Here is a 22,120-nt window from a genome sequence, read left to right as displayed (position 1 = left end):
AACCCCGGAAGTGATTATAGACTTGGAGATGTATTTATTTAAAAAAACGAAAGAGAAAAAAAGTTTTTTAAAAAAAAGTAAAAAAACAACAACAAAACAAACAAACAAAAAAACAAACAAAGAAAACAAAAAAACAGTGTTATGTTTTTATTTTCTCCAGCGCTTATGGGCGTGTCCGAGGAGGATTCTCTGTCACCCACGCCGTCGTGACGTCGTAACCGGAGAAAAAGACACTCGCTCGCGAGCGTGCGCATGAGGTCTCCAGTCGGCTCGCCGCTCGGGCTTTTAAGATTATTGTATGTTTTGATTATCTTGAAATGTTTGGTCTGTCTCAGCATACACGGCAAATCAGCAGCTTCTTGGTCGTGTTCTTCTTCTAATATGTCCACTTCCGGGTGATTATTATTATTATTATTATTTTATTATTATTGTTGTTATTATAGTTCTAATCGTCATCATCAGTCGCTGTAACGTCACGCGCTGCCGCTGATAGGCTGCCGCTGACTCAACCCAGTCTGCTATAATCTGAGTTTGATTATTTTTCCACAGCTGCAGGTCAGCAGTGTGAAACCGAGGGACACCGAGCTCACGCGCATTCGTTTCATTCAGGACGCGTTGAAGATGTTTGACGCGCACGGGATTCCCTTCATTGTGCTGGACATCACCTGTCTGATCCTCGGTATGTGTGATAATTCCACACTTGCGCTTTCCTGTACTGTCTTCTGTTAGGGGCTGCACGGTATATCATCCGCCAGTCATCGCGATAGTATCGGCTTTCATCTTACCGATACATCACACAATGACTCCGTTTACATGGACAGAAATAATCTAATTATTGACCTTATTCTGAATAAGACAATATTCAGATGAAGGTGTTTATATGAGTCGCTTTTAGAATATTCCTTTCATGTTTCTATAACATGTTTTACATATTATAGAACAGAGATCGATTAACGGCACACGTCATTACGTCCCTACGCCACGGCGTCCGACGTTCCCTCCAGAATTTCACGTATCGACATACAGTTAATCTTCGTTATGGGACCGTATACAGTTTCGGGTGTTCCATTTTAAATTTTACGAAAGCTTCAAGTGCGGTTAATTATTTGTCATGCTGTACGTGCAAATAGACGACTGCTTGAAGCCGTGGGCTGCGTCCCAAACCGCGTACTTACATGTATTTTTCCTACTATGTAGTAGGTAAGTACGCGGTTTGGGACGCGTCTTGTTTGCTGTAAAACAGTTGCGCGCTGCCGTGTGTGTACGTGTCCTGTCGCAAAATGCGGTGAGAACTCCCACACGATGTTAATAGTGTGATTGAGGTGTGTACATGTCTGTAACGCACGTCGATAATGCGACTAAAACAGGAATACTGCACATGTCTTAATTCCATTTGTGTTTACTTCGAGTATGACTTTAGTCGGATTAAGGTCATCCGTAATCGCTGTATACATGCTAGTTTCTTAATCAGAGTACCGTCTTAATCGGGTTAATATCAGATTATCGTCCATGTAAACGTACTGAATGCGAATCGTTCCAGATGCTCCGGATTCTGCAGATTATATATATATCTCTCAGATGTGTAGGATAAACCTGAATCACAATATAGAGAAACATGCAATCTACATATATAATATATGATATGATGTTCATATCGTGCAGCCCTGAACCCGGTGAAAAATCGAATTTCTTCTCAAATGTACTCAACCAGCCGAAAGAGGTTTTCGTGTCTGAAATTGGCTTCTTTTATTTAGCAAAAATGTATCAATCTCAGCCCAGAATCTTTCTCTAAATGCACCCCCAGATGTTCACATAATAGCCTCAAACGTACTTCATCGACGTAACTTCGGCTGCGTCTCAGTCAGCTCCCTAGTTCAGTAGTCAGGGCACCGATCAGGGAGTCGGCCATTTTCAGGGCTGTCTCAATCGCAGAATCTTTCCAGTAAACTGGAAGGTTCGCTCCTTAAAACAAATCCCACAATGCACCGCAAAAACCAGGGAACATCGATGCTCACTTTGTTCCCTTACTGCAAATGACGTCATATTTTCTGAAGCATCTCAGCTCAAAAAAAAAAAAAATGGCGGACGAACTCTCAGCCAACTTCGTCTATAAATGTAAGTAGCTTGTTATCGTTGTTGTGTGATTACTTACGCTAGCGATTTTTTTTTTCCAACTGTGTATGGTTTGTTTAGTGTTTAATGATTTAAAAAAAATTCACTAGCTAGCCTACGATCCCGCTTGAAGCACCGTGACAGAAACACGTGTCTATGACACATAGTCAGGCTTGTAAAACGTGCACAGAGTGAAAGCCATTTTATTTATATATATTTATGTGTATTAATATCTGAATTCATAGTAACACTGTTCTGAATGCTATTAATACACGTTCAAAAAACGACCAGATTAGTTCGATTGATTCCTCAGAACAAATATGTTCTACAGCGTAGACGTCACTTTACAGTACAGGTATATACACACACCTCCTCGCTCGAACCTGTTCTACTGTGTGGTCAGACGCTTTCTCAATTCCCCACTCGTGACTTTAGTTCCTATTGATCGTTTAGCATGCAGCAGTGACAGAAAAACTTCTCTCCGTGGTTTCATCTCATCCGTTCATATACAGTACGACCTCTTATTAAAAGTGCAGCGACGTTATGAAGAAATATAAAGCTTGGAAGGATGTAGAGGAGATAGTAGGTCACGATGTCGTGAACTCTGGTGAGCACGTCATATTAAGCGTATGATATTAAGCTTATTAAGACATCAGAACCACAACATTGTTTTACAATGTACAATGTTTGTCTGTGAATCAAAACCCTGCCAGAAGTAATCATACAGTGTAGTAGAATTCTGGTGCAAGTCTAAAGACACCAGACACTAACCGTCGTGGCTGATTGACTGCGTTTGGGGTGAGAGGCTTAGAAACGGAGTATTTTCTTTTCACTAAATTGTTCCTGAGGACTGAAGGATGAGCTCCGTGTTTTTTGTTAATAATGATAACCTGATAGTTATGCCTGTTTTCATGAACACACTCATCTGCTTTTAGTCTGTGTGTGTGTTTGTCGAGTTGCTTCACCAGAACATGCACAGTTTATCATTATCATAATAATCTTTGCAAAACATAACCTGTCCGGGAAGAAAGACCAGATGTTAGGCTGTAAACACACACACACACACACCCTCTGTTCAACCCTCTTGCAACAACAAAACCATTGGGTTTGCAGTGTTTTCCATTACGTGTGCCATTTCTTATGCATATTAGGAATATACTACAGCACACACACTCCACACAGAGACTGCACAACGCCCCGGATCCTAACGTCAATGCAGGTCAGACCATCTAAGGAATCTTTTTAATTGGAAATGCGTGCACGAAGATCTTTTTTTTGAGAATTAAAGCTGGACGATATGATGATATGATATTGATATAGATTTTGCTGGAAATGAAGGTATCATTGTTTGGATGCCGGCTTGAAAGTATTCTGTATCTCATCAGTACCTCGCCACCATTAGCTACATTTAATCCATTATTAATGATGTAAATATGATGGCAGGAAAACGTCTCCAATCAAACGAGGCGGATGGGCTGTTCAGTGATGATCAGGAAAATGGAAGAAGAATTACTTGTATAAAAAAAAAAGAGAAAAAAGTCTGAATCTTTCTGTACATGTGTGTGCGTGTGTGTGCGTGTGTGTGTGTGTGTGTGTGTGTGTGTGTGTGTGTGCGCATGTGCGCATGTGTTTAAAGAGACACGCCACAATGACAATGACGTGTATTCAGCCAGAGCCCTCTTCAGTTTAATAATTGTTTATTTAGAACGTTTGGCTTTTGTTGAGACTAAAACACAAGTGAAGTTAATATATTTTTTTTTTTTGTTTACGTCGTCTTCCTTCCCCCGCCCCACCCCCCTCCCCCCATCATTAAAGGAGGAAGTAAAAAAGACATTCTTGTGCAAGATTATGTGAGAGAAGTCCGACATAAAACAGGCTCTGTGTTTCGTTTTCGATTTGTTTAGATTTTCCTTGCAGTCAAATATAGATAAATAAATAAATAAATCACAAGATGATTAGACGTGGGTTAAAGGCTAAAGAATGGAAAATGATTGAAAAATAAGAATTTTTTTTTTTCTCGTAAGTAATCGATTCCGATGAACGCGGCACAACATGGCCAGGAAAACAATCTAATTAGGCAAATGGTCCATTTCTGTCGCTGTGCTGGAAAACCCAAATGTCATAATACACATCGTGTATTGTGCTGTGATATTCTGTCAGATCGCCCGTTCCGGCATGTGGAACACATTAAACATGGGAACTTCTTTCTGGGTGAAGTGTGTATGAAGATGACACATTGTGTTGATGATTATATGATTCATACACACCACAGCAGTCAGAGCTTGTAATTCTGTTAGGAGTCATCTGATTAGATAATTAACTAAAATTAGAAACTTATTCTTAGCTTTTAATTCATGTGGAAGAAAACATACTGAAGCGTGATGTAAAGTCAGTGGGTTGTTATGAATGCACACATACTGATAGTATTAGATTTGTGTGTTGTGTGTTTGTCATTAGTAATGGGTGTGTGTGTGTGTGTGTTGCGTGCTGGTTTGAAGTTGCAGCTCATGTTGCTGCCAGGAACACAGCTGCTCATATGGTTCTTGTGTCCATTTCACCCACCAGCACCAGAGTGAGTGAGTGTGTGTGTGTGTGTGTGTGTGTGTGTGTGTGTGTGTGTCTTCCATTTTGAATATGAATTTACATGTAGGATTAAAATTACTGAACGATTCACTGAAGAGATGTATTCTGGGTAAATGTGAATATTTAACAAAAATTGCACTGTCATTATCTCATGCAGGGGAAAGCAGAGGGGCGTGTGTGTGTGTGTGTGTGTGTGTGTGTGTCTGTGTGTGTGTGTGATATTTCTGGATAGATTCCTGTACATCTATTATACCCCACGTTATTTGATTGATTCTGTTTTGGACCCTCTGTCATTTCCTGGCTACGGAAGAAACGCCATCTTCATTTCCTTTATTTATCCTGAAGCGACTCCAGCACAGCCACACTGCCTCCATGTGTCTGCTATGTTTTAGATTTAATCGAAGCTTGATCCATTTAGCTGCAGTTTTGCACAGCACACTGTATAGAGTCCCTTCTGAAATAGCAAGGCCAGTTCCATTGATTGTGCAGTAGACAGAAGACAACATAAGAAGATAGTTCAGAATTTCCTGGTCTTGATATGTAGACGTGTTAACCGACATAGAACATAGCACATTTTATCTCAGACCAGCCAATATGTAGGCGAGCAAAAATACTGGAACGTGTGACTGATGGGTGTTTCTTGTTACCCAGGTGTGTCCTGTTAAGTTGACTGTTTAAACAAATAGCTCTGAACATCTACTCTTGGTTTTAGCATTCAGTTTCACCTGTGAAGACTGCATTTACTGTTAAAAAGGATAAACCAACATGAAGATCAGCGAGCCGCCTATGGGAGAAAAGTTTAATTTACTTCAAGACTTATCTGTTCCGTTCCTTTTGCTCACCTAAATATAGGGTGATCTGATACAAAAGGTTCTATGTTTCATGTTTAACACATCTAGCTGAAATCCTGAACTCTCGTTTCCTATCAATCTTTCGATCTCAAACCCAAATGTACTTTGGTGTACAGCACAAACAGATTGATTGGCCTTGCCGTTCCAATAATTTCGGAGGAGTTAATGCCATGGGCTGTATTATTCCATACACCCTTTTTTTTTGCATTCAGCTGCCTTTAACTACAGTCTGTTCTTGGTCTAAATCATCAAATTCTTTTATCTTACGTCAGGAAATCTAATCCAGTCCAAACAATACTTACGTTTGTTAAATAGAGGATGTCTATAATAATAACAATGGTCGAGTCACAGAGGATAAGTGATCTCTGCGTCAGCCACAGAGATGGGAGTGTCTCCACCATGTAAGCATGTTCGTCACACTAAAAATGACATTCCTACTTCAGACAACTCATAGTACACGTGTTTAATCAGTAGTAGGCCGCATGAGCATAACATGTAGCCTGTGTAGGCTGTTGTGCTAGAAAATCAATAACATAGCAGAAAAACCCTGGACGTTTTAACCATCATCTATATTTAATTATTCTGTGTTTTAAACTTGGCCAGTACTTGGTTACGTTTTGATTTTGCTGGGAGATGATAGAAAAGAGCGAGTGTTTCCTGAAGTGTCTTTATACAGAAGAAAAATCATAAAACCTCATTTCCTACAGGACGTAATGGAATCTTATTACCGAGTCTCAAACATATAAATTTGGCTGTAATGTGTAATAAAATTCCCAGAGATACTCTATTAATAGTTAAATGACTCCATCTCATCATGTAAATCTAATCCAGTCTGAATAGGGCTAGACATGATTTAGCTCATAATAGAAATACTATATGTCTAGAGTTAAGCCCTATTTGGACTGGGTTAGTTTTACATGGGGAGGTGGGGTAATATACAGTACTGGATATTTGTTTGGCCCCATCCTGATTTCTTCTGTTTTTATGTATATCTCATACTAAATAGTTTTCTTCAAACGAAATACAACATAAAAACAAAGGCAACCTGCGTAAACACACTATACAGTTTTTATTACTTTTTTTATTGTAGCAAAAAAAAAAAATAAATAAATCCAACACCTATCACCAATGTGAATTAATTGCCACCTTAAAATGTGGTTATGCCACCTTTAGCAGCAATAACTTCAACCAAACGATTCCGATAACTGGAGATCAGTCTTTCACTTACTTCTAGGACTGGGATTTACTCCTATTCTTTGGATCATTGTTTTGCTGCATTATCCAGTTGTGCTCGTAAATTTTCAATTTACGGACTGAAGACCGGACATTCTCCTTTAGGATTTTCTGGTGGAGAGCAGAATTCATGTTTCACTCAATTATAGCAAGTTGCCCAGGCCCTGAAGCAGCGAAGCATCCCCACACCATCACACTTCCACCACCATGCTTGACCGTAGGTATGATGATCTTTTCGTGGAAATCTGTGTTTGTTTTACGCCAGATGTAACGGGACCCCTGTCTTCCAAACAGTTCCACTTTCAACTCATCACTCCACAGAACGTTCTCCCAAAAGGTTTGATCAAGGTGTGCTTTGGCAAAATTCAGATAAGCCTTAATGTTCTTCTGGGTTAGCAGTGGTTTTCGCCTCACCACTCTTCCATGGATGCCATTTTTGCCCAGTGTCTTTCTAATAGTGGAGTCATGAACAGTGACCTTTATTGATCCAAGAGAGGCCTTTAGGTCCTTTGATGTTGTCCTTGGCTCTTTTCTGACTTCCTGGATGAGTCACCGCTGTGCTCTTGGAGGAAGTTTGGAAGGTCGGCCACTTTGGGGAAGGTTCACTACTGTGCAGAGTTTCCACAGCTCTCACTGTGGTTCTTTGGAGTCCCAGAGCCTTTGAAATAGCTTTGTAACCCTTCCCAGATTAATGTATTTCAAGCACCTTCTTCCTCATCATTTCTGGAATTTCTTTCAACTTTGGTATAGTGTGTAAGACCTTTTAACCAACTTCATGCTGTTGAAAAAGTTCTATTGAAGTGTTGATGTGATTGAACAGGGTTTGCAGTAATCAGGCCTGGTTGTGTCTAGTCCAGCTGAACTCCATTATAAATCCAGTTTCATAGATTTGGGGAATTAGTAACTATAGGGGCACATACATTTTCACACAGGCCCAGTTGGTATTGGATAACTTTTTTGCTTCAATAAATAACATTATCATTTAAAAACTGTATTTTGTCTTTACTTGGGTTGCCTTCATTTGATCTTAGATTTAGTTTTAATTTCTGAAACAATTTGGTATGAGAGATGCACAAAAACAGAAGGAATCTCGATGGGGCAAAAACTTTTTCACAGCACTGTAGTTATTTCCAGTCTTTCTTGTATTTTATTTCCATCTGAATCCGTTCTGTCGGTCATTTTTATGGGCTGTGTGTAATTCTTGTGTCTGTAAAGAATATGCCATATTTTATCTTCTATAAAATGAGCAGTAGAAATAACCTCAGGAAATACACTGCTTATCCAGTCTGAATTGACATGTTGGAAGAAATTCCATTATACCCTCTGGGGAAAATCCTCAGGTTCTGAGATTTTTCTTCAGTATAGACACATTCCCAGGAGAGCTCTTTTTTTTCTTCATCTCAAGCTCAAACCAAACCCAAGTTTACAAATCAGAGCAACAAATAAAATATAGACAGACTTCTGGGGTTGTCTGGGAAGTTATTGTGTTCCTAACACGGGTATAACGTACATGTATATTATTGTTGCATAACCTACTACTAATCAAATGCAACACAATTATAATACAAGTTATGATACAATCTATGTACATTAAAGATACGAGATAAGTAGTACGCTTAGAAATTTCTAATTTATACAAAGATCGCATATCGTGTGCAAATCAGTCATAATTTCAGCCGTGTTTACTTAACAGATATTTTTTCATTACTTAACTGACGTACTGTACGTCCAGATGACCTCTCACACCTGAATAGTACTTTAGACTGAACGTGTAATTCTCTTATTTTAGATGTCATTTTTGGATAAAATCATCTAGATCGGGTCTTATACGAAACTTCAAACTGTAGTCCAGTTTACGGCTCGGTTATTTCAGGTCAGATTTGGACGCCGCACTGTTTTGATCTTGCGCCGGCGCCAGGCTTTGTTAGGTGGTAGCACGAGTGCAATTTTGGACCAAAGTGGGCTGAAAATACCAGATTCTGAATGTCACACCCCCTGTTGTGCGGCTCCACCCACATCAGTTGTTTTATTTCTAACCATGAAAATAACAACCGGGCGGCAATGTAAAAAAAAAAAAAAAACAACAGCTTTTTGATGTAATTTAGTTCCTCAAAAAGATCCAGATTAGGTGTAGTTTAGCTTAGTTTAGTTTAACCAAAAAATATCCAGATGTGGACTTGAGGTTTGGGGTGTTTTTCCACTTTTTTAGACCCGGGTGCGGTCCAGAAACCCAATCTCTACTCTCGCTGAAACTTCAAACAAACTCCTGATGCGGGCGTCAAATAACATGTTTAGTTTATCTCGTCACGTTACGTCCTGCTTTAAGTTTCGGGGACGCCTTTTCTGTATGTGTAATATCAAGTTATAGAACTATAAAATGTTTTCACATCATATAGCTCCTGTGTTCGAGACATCACAGAGCCTGCGCGAACGTTAACAATTTACCCGAACAGCAGCGAGGTATAAAATCAAATCGGAAACTCGTAATGAATGCGTGTGAAAAGAACCTTGCGGTGATGAGGACCGCCCTCCCACAGGGTCTCCTCAGAGATCCTTAAGCTAAATGTAATACCATTAAACACATTTTCAGTTCCATTACAAAATGTCATTTAAAACCAAATTTGCAATAATTATACACTAAATATACAAACACTTCAATATAACTTATCTATAAGGAACTTAGATTCTTTTTTTTTTATATTTATGTGGGTTTATATTTTTATATTGATGTATATTTATATTTATTTTACAGCAAATTAAAAAAAAAAAACCCCAAACATCTCACATTGAAGTCACACAACTTGACGTCTCAGAAACAGTTAAACAACATTATCTTCAGTTTAACACGCCAGTGCCACGTGTGAGTGACTGTACATGTGTGTGTGCAAGATAAAAAATAAAATAAAAAAAAGAAGGTTTTAAATCACGAAATGACACCAAAGTAAAATAGGCCAAATGTTTTAAGACCATTTTAAATAAATTTAAGAGCGGGTTTAATCAAATTTAAGGCCTTTCATTTGTAATAAAATGATGACTGGTTTACAACAGCAAAGATTAAGCCTTACCTAATAATTAAGTTGCGCCAAACTTTAAGCTGGTGGCATTCAAAACGATCAAGATTTTATTGAAATCGTCATCATTTAATCCTGGTTTTAGCTTTACTTTTATTTCAGAGCGACTTCATTCCTGTTGCTGCTGTCATTCAGACGTTTCCGTCTCAGCCCAGGATTAATCTGAAACTTAAAGCTGAATTTGGTCTAGATTTCGACGGAGCAAAGTGCGTTATAGGAAAGAATTCATGCTTGTAAATAAGTTATATAGAATCTTTTCCTACACTGATAAATTCATCGTCGTGCCCAGTCAGAATGTTAGTTTACTCCGAGGTTAAAAGGTTTTGGTCGCTGATTTGTAAAGCTGTTTAAAATTAAACGGTGCAAAGACAATTTATGCTCAAATAAAACTTGAATCAACAAATCCTTGATTAGCTCTAAACTTTTGATGATTTGATGTCATCCTTATTGCAGCCTAAATAAAGACTTTATACTGAACGTGCGAACGTCCTGCCTTTCTTTAAATGGGGCCTAGAATCGGTCCTGGGTGTGGACCCATTCAGGTATTCATGGTGTAATTGTGAAAACACCCTTTTTTAATCCTGGAGTAAACTTCTAACTCGTAGTCTGATTATTCAGCTTACACTCAGGACACAGTGGAGCCTGAGAAGACATACATTCATGTTCATGCTAAAGCACCAGGCTGGCTTGGCTGGTACGGTACATCAGCCTATTGAATGAGGACATGCATGTGTTCGTATATTAGTACGGACCAAATGTCCCCACAAGTATAGGAAAATTGGACAGATTTGATCTTGTGGGGACATCTGGCTTTTTACAAAACTGAAGATTTTATTCAATTAAAAAAAAAAAAAAAAAAATTCAAAGAGCCAAAAAAGCCTTTTATGTAAGTGGAAGGTCCTCAAAAGGATAGAAAGGGTATGTGTTCTCCGGGACAATAACCTTACATCATAGACTTTAACCTGTTAACTTGTGCAAGCGTGATGTATTACGATTACACACACACTCAGCCTGATAAACGTCAGAGAACACACTATTATATAACGCACTCTTGAGATTTTGGGGTTAGAGGCCAGATTGCAGCAATAATTTACACAAACATACCGTTAGTCCCAGGGAATGGGGTAGAAAATATTAATGCTTGTACGGTGCCACACTTCACCGTTACGATAAACATTGAGCAACACGAATGGACACGATCCAAACAGAACATCCGGAACTGTTCTGCCTTAGACACGGCCCTGATGAGGTCACTCTCTGGGGGGAAAAAATGATCAGCTGTTCCAACATGATCTTGATTTCCAAACCCGAGCTTGGTACTACAAACAAACTTCTATCTCATAAGTTGTAAATGTTAAGCGATGACATCATAAAGAGCTCCAGCCAAACACACACACACACATGCTCACACACACACTTTCTTTGGTCTAAACAATCCACATACAGCTCTCTTTACCACATCCCTTTCTTATCCATGGAGCAATTTGTTTTTATTTCCATGTAGGTTTTTTTTACATCCACAAATTCAAAATATGCATACAAACAGGTCGATGGAAATCTGGATATTCATTTGTATGTGATTTTATTTTTTTCTGCACACAATTTTATAGTCCCGAGTTGACCGTGCTCGAGTACCGAGTCGACGGTCCCTGAGTCCCGAGTTGACGGTGCCCGAGTCCCGAGTCCCGAGTTGACTGTGCCCGAGTCCCGAGTCCCGAGTTGACTGTGCCCGAGTCCCGAGTTGACGGTGCCCGAGTCCCGAGTTGACGGTGCCCGAGTCCCGAGTTGACAGTGCCCAAGTACCGAGTTGACGGTGCCCGAGTACCGAGTCCTGAGTTGACGGTGCCCGAGCACCGAGTCCCGAGTTGACGGTGCCCGAGCACCGAGTCCCGAGTTGACGGTGCCCGAGTCCCGAGTTGACGGTGCCCGAGTACCTAGTCCCGAGTTGACGGTGCCCGAGTACCGAGCCCCGAGTTGACGGTGCCCGAGTACTGAGATGACGGTCCCCGAGTACCGAGTCCAGAGTTGACGGTCTCCGAGTACCGAATCCAGAGTTGACGGTCCCCAAGATTACAGTCCCTGAATACTGAGTGCATTAATTTCCTCCAGTAACTTTGATGCACATTTCCAGATATACACTCTTATAAAGAGGGGCTTCTCAAAAGGTTCCTTAAATAGTTAAGGGTTCTTCGCTTGGTAAAGGTGTTCTCCTTGGAACAATCCCTCTGTTGTAGAGTTCTACATGGAACTTTTAAGGGTTTTTCCAGAGGGACAAACCAAAGAAGGCTAAAATGGTGCCAGCAGTAGCTAGTTTTAAAAGAATGGTACAAGAATGACATTTTTTAAAATCATTTTAATCAAATACCACATTTCTTCCCAATAAGATTTCATTCTTATTTATAAATAAATAAATAAAAAGACGGCATGGCCTTACATTGTCACATTCAAACCAGCTGTACTGATTACACTTATTTATACTAATTACAATATTTACAAACCTAGGACAATTATTAAATAGCAAAGTCATTACATGTTTTAAAGTTTGTCAATATTTAATATTTTAATCAAATTTCCCCAAGTCTCAGGACTGATAACCGTGTTTAGTTTCATAGCTTCTGATCCTTTTGCTGTATCAGTTACACCCAGCTGCCAAGCTCAATATACTAGTCTCTCAGTTCTGATTGGCTGAGAGTGCGATTGAGATGTTAACCCTTTGTTAACCCTTCTTTCATCCACAGCTGGCCTTCCTCTGGCGGCCTTTAACATTGGTAAACTCAAGCCCTATCAGAGGGGCTTTTTCTGTAACGACGAGAGCATCGGTTACCCGTTTCACTCCAGCACCATCACCTCCAATGTGCTCTACACAGTGGGCTTCACACTGCCCATCTGTAGTGTAAGTAACGCTAGCTACCATCGCTCACATGCCCAGGGTTTCCCTTTATCTTAATGGGTTTAATTGGCCAGCAAGTTCATGGGGAAGTGATCATTCGTAGGGGCACATCTTATTGTCTGGAGTGACTCAGACCAGAAAATAGTCTGCAGATAAAGCGGTAAGTAATATAACCGCAGTATGGGGTACATAGAGCTTAGCATATTGATGGACTTGCAGCAGTTTTCTGAATCTGTGGTTATTTTATTTATTTATTTATTTATAAGTCCCAGAATCATTGATTCCTGAGTGTTTTTCATTCACAAGGTATTATATTCCTAATTTTTTGAGTGGTAGGTTTTGGAGTCTCAAGTTTTTGTGAATCCCAAATTTTTGAGTCCCGAGTTTTTTTTAGTCCCGAGTTTTATTATTTATTTTTTTGAGTCCTGGGTTTTTTAATCCCTCAATGTTTTTAAAATCTCAGACTTGTTTGACTTTTTGAGTTCTCATATTCCTAAATTAGTTCTGCAGGAGTTTCCACTACCAGAGATCTACATAGGACTGAATCCCAAAAAGAACCAAACCAATGAACTCTTAAGGCTGCGAGATCGAATAGGTTTAATGGTTTAAGTGTAGCAGCAGTTACTTACAACATGTGGTTTTTATCTTACTCCTTTATACTGCTCCTCATTGATTCCTTCAGCTCCAGTCTGAAGGAAGCCACTTGCACCGATCGAAGTCACCTGAGCTCCAAAATCTTCAGCTCAAACATAAAGAAAGTGAAAAACACAGAGGAAAAACAGTTTCTTACTTTCATTCGCTATCTGTGTGGATTCCCTGGGCATGTCACTTCACATTACATGCAATTTCTGCTTGCAAAAGACAATGCAAAGGCAGAGGATGTCAACTCAATGTTAGTTGGTAATATACTGCAGCATTCCGAATAGCCATTGGTGAATAATTCCAGCTTGTTAATGCTCCATCTGTAGTGTTATCTCTTTCGTGTTTTCCGACACTGCAGATGAAGCAGAGAGGCCATGCATGCAAATTGGTCAGTTTCTGGTTTTCATCAAAAAGGTGTCAAAAGGAAGTTTTGACTTGTATAACGTTCTGAGAGGGAACACGGGTCAACTTCTCTAAACTGTGGACAGATCGTGACAAAGATAGATGAACCATCGTCATTTTTGTTTATGGAATACATTTTAGAAATAGGTGCCGAATGCAATTAAAAGCCGGAAGTTTTGGTTCCAGACATCTGGGGCATCAAGGCCCTGGCAGATAAGAGAAGACTGTTTTGGAGAAGATCGCTCGCTCTTCTGGAGCACAGATGAAATACTTGGTCTGTTTTCATACAAAGTCCCTCCAGAAATAGCTGAAATAGTTTCCTGGAACATCTCTGGTGTCCTGATTGGCCACCGTTACTAACTATTGATTTATAGCAGCTGTTTTTCTAAGGAACGAGTTTTTGGGACATTGTGTTGTGTATGTGTGTGTGTGTGTGTGTGTGTGTGTGTGTGTGTACGTACAAATGTGTTCACTCCTGTCAGTCTTAAATGCGTGACCTCAGTTCTTCTGTTTAAGAACCTCACTTTGATGAAATGTCCATTTACTCATAATGCACCTCAGCAGGTGTATCTCCTTATACAGCCAAATGTAAATATGTGTGTGTGTGTGAGAGAGAGAGAGAGAGAAAGAGAGAGTGTGTGTTTCACTATAATGCCTCTTGAAATATGAAACCACAATGAGTTGACAATGCAACTTTCACTGGGCACCTTCAAAGTGATATTACTGTCAGTAGTCCATTTCCAAGATTCCACATTTTCCTGTGGCTGCATTTTCTAATTGTGTTCTATTGGACATAGAGTGCACTAGGTAGGGGTTTATGTTAAATACTATTGCATTATACACTATGTAGTGAGCTTATATAGTGAATCAGAAACCATTTGGGATTTGGTCTAATTGCGTGGGTTTAAAAATAGACACTTGCATGAAGTTAAAAAAGGAGAATTGTGGGGTTTTTTAAAAATTTTTTTAACAAGGATCTAGAAATAAAAAGGCAAATGTGGCAAATGTTATTTATTTACCTACAGTATACTAATACCGAGTTTCTGCATCGGTCTTATTAAGCAAAAAGCAGGATTTCATCATGTCCATTAGAGCTCAACAAAATGAATGACACATAGTCATAGTTAAAATATGCAGAAGGGAAAAAAAACTGAAGAACAGGAAATACAGGAGCTAGAAAATACTCATAACAGCGATGAAAACATATGCAAAGCTCTACAAAGCACGTGTATGAGAGTCCACATGAATGAATGGATCCACAAAGGGTTTGCATCAGAAACCTAAACGAGAACTAGCGTTGCACGTTGACATATGTGAAGATCTACCCATCCATCTGAACCCCACAGGCACCATGCAAAGACAAATGAATCATATTAACTTCCATATTTCGGTATAGGAGATACAGAGGGATCTAGTCAGACGAGACATAGTGATCAGACGATTAATTATTCGTGAAAGATTTGATGATTGCTTGTGGGGCTATGACAGAAGAACACTAAACTAGGATTATCAGTTGTCCATTACGGACATGGATGGACGGATAGATGGAGGAACAGATAGAGATCATGGAAAGACCGATTAATGATCTAAAATTAATAATAAAATAGTAATACAATGGACAAAAAAAAATCATGGACAAAAATAAAAACACCTGGTCTAATCAAGAAAGAGACTGGTGATTATTTGGGAAGTAGGAAAATGTCCAACTTCAGCAGAATCGAACCAAACTCCGATTGCATTTTATGGATTTTATGGCAATATGTTGTGAGCTTTACTGAGTCTATTTTTTAAAATATGAACCACTGCAGAAAGTGAAGGGTTTTGACTTGTAAGTAAGGAATTTTTATGGCGCTGGACCACAAATGAGCTAAATTGGCAGTGCATTGGCTCCCTGGTTGCCCATTTGTTGGATAGTTGTTAGAGGGGAGCTTATGGACGACTCTCAGAAAACCAAACCAAAAAAAAACCAATTATAGTTCTTAAATAATATCCATGTTGATGTGAACATCAGCACTAAGAATTTCGGTGGAGAATTCTGCTTTACACTGAGAACTGTCAGTTGTTCGTGGGCTCGGAAAGTGCCAAGCCAAGCTATTTTCTTTTTACACAAGCAGACACCTCACCATTTAAACTCCTGCACACTCGCTGCCTTCACTCATGCAAATGTGCTATAGTTTTGCATCGCAGTTTGACTGAACGTGACATTTCGGTGCATGACGTCTTCTGAAGGCTAACCTCTTGGTCATTCTCATTTAACCCATGTGTGTGTCGGCTTGTTGTAATCCCATAATCACTAAGGAATTGGTGTTTGTGCCCTAAACTCACATGCTTTTCTTGGGTCTTGTGTTTATAGCGTATAAAATGGAAAATAGAAGTAGATCAATAAGAGGTCTGACCCAAAATCAGTTTTTATGTATGTGTAAATTGCAGGTGGGTATTCAATGTGCCAGATTGACCATTCAGCCATAATTGGAGGAGAAAAAAAACAACCTCAGAATGAGCTTAAATTTGCTTTGTGTTCACATCCTTCCAGATCTGATGCTATTTTTGACTGGGGAAGTTTCCCATGACAACCTCAAAGCCACTAGAGAGTCAAAACAAAATGAAGTAAACGATGTAAGCAAGAAACTGGAAAAAACAAAAACTAAATTCAAATGATTTCAGATGCCAAATGGTTAAGTTGTGTAGGCTATGGCTATGGATCAGAACGAGATTATCAAAAACAAAATCATATCCTGGTGTTTTGTTCTGTTTGTGCGTTGCTAAAATAGTGTTATGATAGTTCAATACGAATGCACGCCTAAATTCATGGTTCTAGCTCAAGCCTTAAAAAAGAAGAAAACCGAGAAAAGGTCACATATGCCATGATACCTAATACTCTAGCACCGTATTATTTACCACATCCTCGGAGTTTTGACCATTATACATACCGTATGGATCAAATGAGGTCCGTGATTATTGCTAAGTTAATTGATGTGCCGATAAAACATCCTTAAAACGAAGATTTTAAGAAGCAAAATTATGTGCGAGAATTCGGTTTGGGATGTCGACTACAAAACGTTAAAATCATCAGTGAGCCATGATGGTTTGTATTGAAACATGTTGAAATTTAGTTGAAGTTCCTTAATGGCAGTGGTTAACATTGAACAGTAATCGAAACACAAATGTAACTTAACATGGAAATACAGTATTATTAACTGTATCCTGTATCTGCATAGTACATAGTGTTACTACTGCTTAAATATAAAATTGTATTTGTTTTAGTGACAAATTTGGATTAGTATTATAGTCAGTAATTACCTGCATGATCTATATTAGTACAGTACATACAGCATTACTAATTAATGATAAATGACACACAATATATGACACCTTATGCGTTATACTGTACAGTAGATAATTAAACCACTACATTATATGTATCTGTACAGTAAGCTTAGTATTACTAATAGCCTGAATAATTAATATTTGCAGAAAATGTTATATATATTTGCACAGTACATTAGTATAATTACTTCACTGTGTGATATATTTACATAGTAGATTATGTAGTTACTATCGGGCTCTAATCTATGTTTGTACAGTAGATCATTGTAGTTACTAATTAATTGCATATTGTATGTGTACAGTAGATTATTGTAGTCATTAATTAACTGCATAATCTATAATTGTACAGATTATTGTAGTTACTTATGAACTGCATAATCTATAATTGTACAGTAGATCATTGTAGTTAATAATTAACTGCATAATCTATATTGTACAGTAGATTATTGTAGTCATTAATTAACTGCATAATCTATAATTGTACAGATTATTGTAGTTACTTATGAACTACATAATCTATAATTGTACAGTAGATTATTGTAGTTACTAATTAACTGCATAATCAATATTGTACAGTAGATTATTGTAGTTATTAACTGCATATCTATACGTGTACAGTAGATTATTTTAGTCATTAATTAACTGCATAATCTATAATTGTACAGATTATTGTTATTTATGAACTGCATAATCTATAATTGTAAAGTAGATTATTGTAGTTAATAATTAGCTACATAATCCATAATTGTACAGTAGATTATTGTTACAAATTAACTGCATAATCTCTATTTCTTCAGTATCTTAGTATTCTTACTGATTAACTGTACGATGTATATTTGTACATTACAGAGTGCTGTGTCTTAATTAATTTTAATGTTATGACATATTTGTTCAGTAGGTTTTTCACTGTTACGACTCGAATATTAGTAGGAAATGACATTTTTATACATGATCTGTGTGTCATATATGATGTAATCACATTACTGCTCCGAGTCTATGTCTAATATTGTCATGTAGCTCACCCTTCATGCTAAACACCATCTGGCTAATGTCCTGGGGAACTGGGATTAAACCTCTGTCTCATGTCTGCTCTCCATCCCCAGCATGTATGTTTGTGTGTGTTTGAGTTTGGTGTTGGGCTTGGCTCAGTGTCATGTGCAGGCCTCTCTTTTAACCCACTGCTGTCATTATTTTTGTCTCCCATTGCTTTGTTTGTGTTTCTTTTTGGTAGTGGGACTCCCATTCGCAATACTCACAATGCAACACTCACCATACAAACGGGGATTTTTCTGTAACGATGATTCGATCAAGTACCCTCTAAAGGATGACACCATTTCCTATCAGTTATTAGGAGGAGTAATGATACCTCTCACGCTACTTACTGTAAGTGTACTTTTTGTTCATGTAGTCTCTGCCTCATCCTCACTCTCTCTTTCTAGCTTGCCTCAGTGTTTTATGGCTCCAGTCCTGTAGGGGAAAACCCTGCAATGTTTAGTGTTAAAGTGCCTTGCTTAAATTTCCATAACATACCTCACAAAGAGCTGGTGCAAACTGAAGAAGCACAGGTAAATATTCACTACCAAATGGATAGCAGGTAGATGAAAATCACACAGGCCGAAACAAAGTAGTTTGCCAACACAATTACAACAGATTAAAAAAAAAAAAGCTTTATCTTTTATGTTTGTTACAAATAAAGCTATAGTTAACGTGCTTTATTAGAAGCGTGATGTAATACTAAAAATCAAAAACGTTGGTTTACACTAAATGTATAGAATTACTACTAATTATCTATATTTATACAGTTCATATACGGGTTATTAGCCTGAATTTCGTATCATTTACGTACTGGAATGCAAAAAAAAATCAAACATCTAGGATCTGGTGTTCGTAGTTAACTCATGTCGATGAAATGCGTTTACCAAAACATCTCTGAATAAATCCATCATAATAGTGCCATCCTTCGTTTTAACATTTTTAAACTATGCATTAGTTTTCGAATATGAAAATGAATAAAAGTACTACGTGTCCTAAAAGCTATATTATATGTTAGTAGTTACCAAAATTCTGTCAGAAATTCTGTAGCTGAATTTCAAAAGTTTTTGTTTTACAATGCCGGTTATGTTATACCCTATACACACCCTGTAGTGAGCGTTTAGAGTGTATAGGCTGACTTTAAGAATTTGGCCATAATGTGTATTAGATGTTTAAATTAACAAGAAAAGAAAAAGGTTACTGCGTGAAGATGACGTGAATATGGTGAATTTTTTTACGTAAACCCTGGGTACAGAGAAAAATACCAATATCCAGCTAAATATCAGAAAAGCGATGAAAATGAAATGAAACTCAACAGGAAGCATTAAAGTTTAGGATAAAATTGCGATTTTGCTTATTGTTTTTACCATCTGTAGTTCATGTGACATGAATGCTTAATGAAGGTCTTTTGTATATATAAAAATAAATAAATAAATAAAGGCTACAAGTTTATTAACCTTTCAGTGCTAAATGTTTAGGTAAATAAAGTAGTTTTACTTCATCGCTGACCCATTACTGGTCAAATAGATGTGTATTACAGTTCAGCATTGACTCCAACGTTTCTGATTCATCTGATGATAACAGTGACCTGATAGAGCACGTGAAGCACTAAACTGGGAGTTTTGTATAGACAGGACTGGAGTCGGGAACTCTGGCTATAAAAGCGCAGTGCCTGCCATCATCTGCTTTGCTATTTAACACTCTGCTTCAGATCTGTTTGGTCTGCAATCATCCTCTTTCAAATACAATAATGAATAAAACACTCTGGGGCTGTTAAAACGGACTAAATTTGGGCGTGATGTTTTAACGAAACGAACCGTTTTCTCGCACTTAGTAAGAGTCTCTGTGAACAACTCTTGCCCTTTAATGAAACAAAGACTCTTAAGATCTCACACCGGGGAAACAATGTGTCACACAAACCACATGCCCACTTATTTAACCCACAGAAGCATGTTTCTCAAAGCATAAGGAAATCCCCATCATAATTTAATAGCTTTGGTCTGCTGGAAAAGTTCTAATTCTGTGTATTATTAAGATGTCGGAAGTACCCGTTGACGTTTTTTTTAGTTACAGCTCTTGCCAACATCTGATGGGGTCACAGAAAAAAAAGATCATTATGATTATTTTTTTTTCAAGTAGGATATGTTTTAACAAGTCGCTTCTGTCCGATTCGGTCTCTGATATTATCAGTGTGCGCCTCCTATTCCTCCCACCAGACAGCGTCTGTGATGCAAAGGCTATTGCATAACTCTACATCTCACCTTGTTGCTGGGGTGGTACCATCAGGAGAACATCGTTTGTAGCTTTAGTATGTACTATTCTACCTGGAAAGGTCCATGTGAGTAAAGTAAACTTTAGATGAAAGCTTTAAGAAAGGTACATCAGTGGTCCTTAAAGTACACCATATTCACATTTCTAGCTGAAAGATACTTGCTACAAGGTATAAAGGATGTACCCTTGATAGTAGCATTCCAGCAACAAGGAAAAATACAGTTTGGCACCTTTTACTTCAGAGAGTGAAGTATGCTAATTTTACCTAGCTACACAAACGAGAGAGAGAGAGAGAGAGAGAGAGAGAGAGAGAGAGAGAGAGAGAATAGTACAAAATCTGTGGAAAAAATGTGTACACAATGTTGCTCGATTTTCTGAGCTGAAATTCAGAGCTACACCATATGCTTCCTGACTAGCGTGTCTCATGGGTGGGAAGAGGCAAATACTGGTGAAATCAGATGGCAGTGATTTGGGTAAAAGGAATGTTATTTTAGGAACATGTCCTACTTAAAGAATTTAGCTTCACACTGTGCATACTAACACCTTGCCAAGAAGATTTCTATAAAGTAAAATATGAGAAAATAAGGAAAACCCTCCAGGCTTACAGTGAGCTGTTTCACTCTAAAGTCAGAACAAGTTCACAGAGCTAGATCCCAAAGAAAACTGGGATCCTTCTTACCTTATTATTATTATTATTCTACAGTTTGCAAACATTTAATTGAAATTTACTGTAGACGGTTGAACCATTAGCTCGGAGACACAAAAAGTGGCTCTGTGGCAAGATCTGAACTAATCTAGTCATTAATGAGAAAGAACATTAGCCAGGTCAGCATGGAAAAGAAAAGAAAGGAAAATCATTGGATTGCGGACACCATGGGTTGCCAGTGATTGCTGCACCGTCAACTGCTCTATCTTGCCTTCTAATTATTTGAGTGGACATCCTCGTTAGAATCTGCTTATAGTGAATTCTCTCACAGGAATGTGCTACTAAACTGTCTTCTGTCCTTTTCCTCCCTCGCAGATGATCATTGGCGAGTGTGTTTCGGTGTATCTAAAACGTATCAAATCAAAGTCCTCTTTCAGCAACAGCTATGTTGCTTGCATCTATAAAGCAATCGGAACCTTCCTGTTCGGTGCTGCCATGAGCCAGTCCCTCACCGACATCGGCAAGTACTCAATCGGCCGGCTGCGACCTCACTTCCTGTATGTGTGTAAGCCTGACTGGAACTTGATCAACTGCTCAAGTGGAGCTTACATCGAGAATTTCTCCTGCACAGGGGACAAGAAGATGGTAAACGAGGCCAGGTGGGTGATTCTAGGCACTGATCCAAGAGCACAGCATTAATTGATCAAAATCCAGCTTCATCTACACAAAAAAATGGACTTTACTATTATACATACTACTTCTTCTGAAATGCCTCGACTCGAACATAATAAAAATAAGCGCTTCCTCAATCCAAATCAACAAAAGCTATAACCATAATTTAAATTGACCATAATTTAATAGTTATTTGCAATTTGCAATTGCAATCACATTTATTCAACCCCAATTGCAAATCAGGTTTATTGTCAAAATGTATAGACTTTCAGCTGTTTGCAGTGAACAAATCAAACAAAAGCAATTGAAATAGTTCAACACAACGAATGCTTCAAGTGGTTTCCCCAAATTCAACTGAAAAGGACTTCTCCAGTCTCAGAATTATTCA

At 38.4% G+C, this 22,120-nt stretch overlaps 1 protein-coding gene across 3 annotated transcripts in view; it reads left to right on the top strand.

The window, feature by feature from the left end:
• The first annotated feature begins 238 nt into the window (after positions 1 to 238).
• plpp1a (phospholipid phosphatase 1a) overlaps positions 239 to 22,120 on the top strand; it is a 32,860-nt gene continuing 10,978 nt past the window's right edge. Inside the window, exons 1-4 of one of the 3 annotated variants that reach the window (XM_053646045.1) lie at positions 239 to 395; positions 550 to 679; positions 18,343 to 18,494; positions 21,436 to 21,719. In XM_053646045.1, the coding sequence (XP_053502020.1) occupies positions 622 to 679; positions 18,343 to 18,494; positions 21,436 to 21,719 (494 nt within the window). In that variant the 5' untranslated portion in view covers positions 239 to 395; positions 550 to 621. Of the gene's footprint in view, positions 396 to 549; positions 680 to 1,276; positions 3,332 to 12,588; positions 12,744 to 18,342; positions 18,495 to 21,435; positions 21,720 to 22,120 lie in introns of those variants that run through there. The other 2 variants (XM_053646044.1, XM_053646042.1) reach the window with 2 other exon arrangements.

The sequence above is a fragment of the Ictalurus furcatus genome, chromosome 16 (assembly GCF_023375685.1).
Source record: "Ictalurus furcatus strain D&B chromosome 16, Billie_1.0, whole genome shotgun sequence".
Classification (NCBI taxonomy): Eukaryota; Metazoa; Chordata; class Actinopteri; order Siluriformes; family Ictaluridae; genus Ictalurus; species Ictalurus furcatus.
This window is presented reverse-complemented; position numbering and strand designations above follow the sequence as displayed.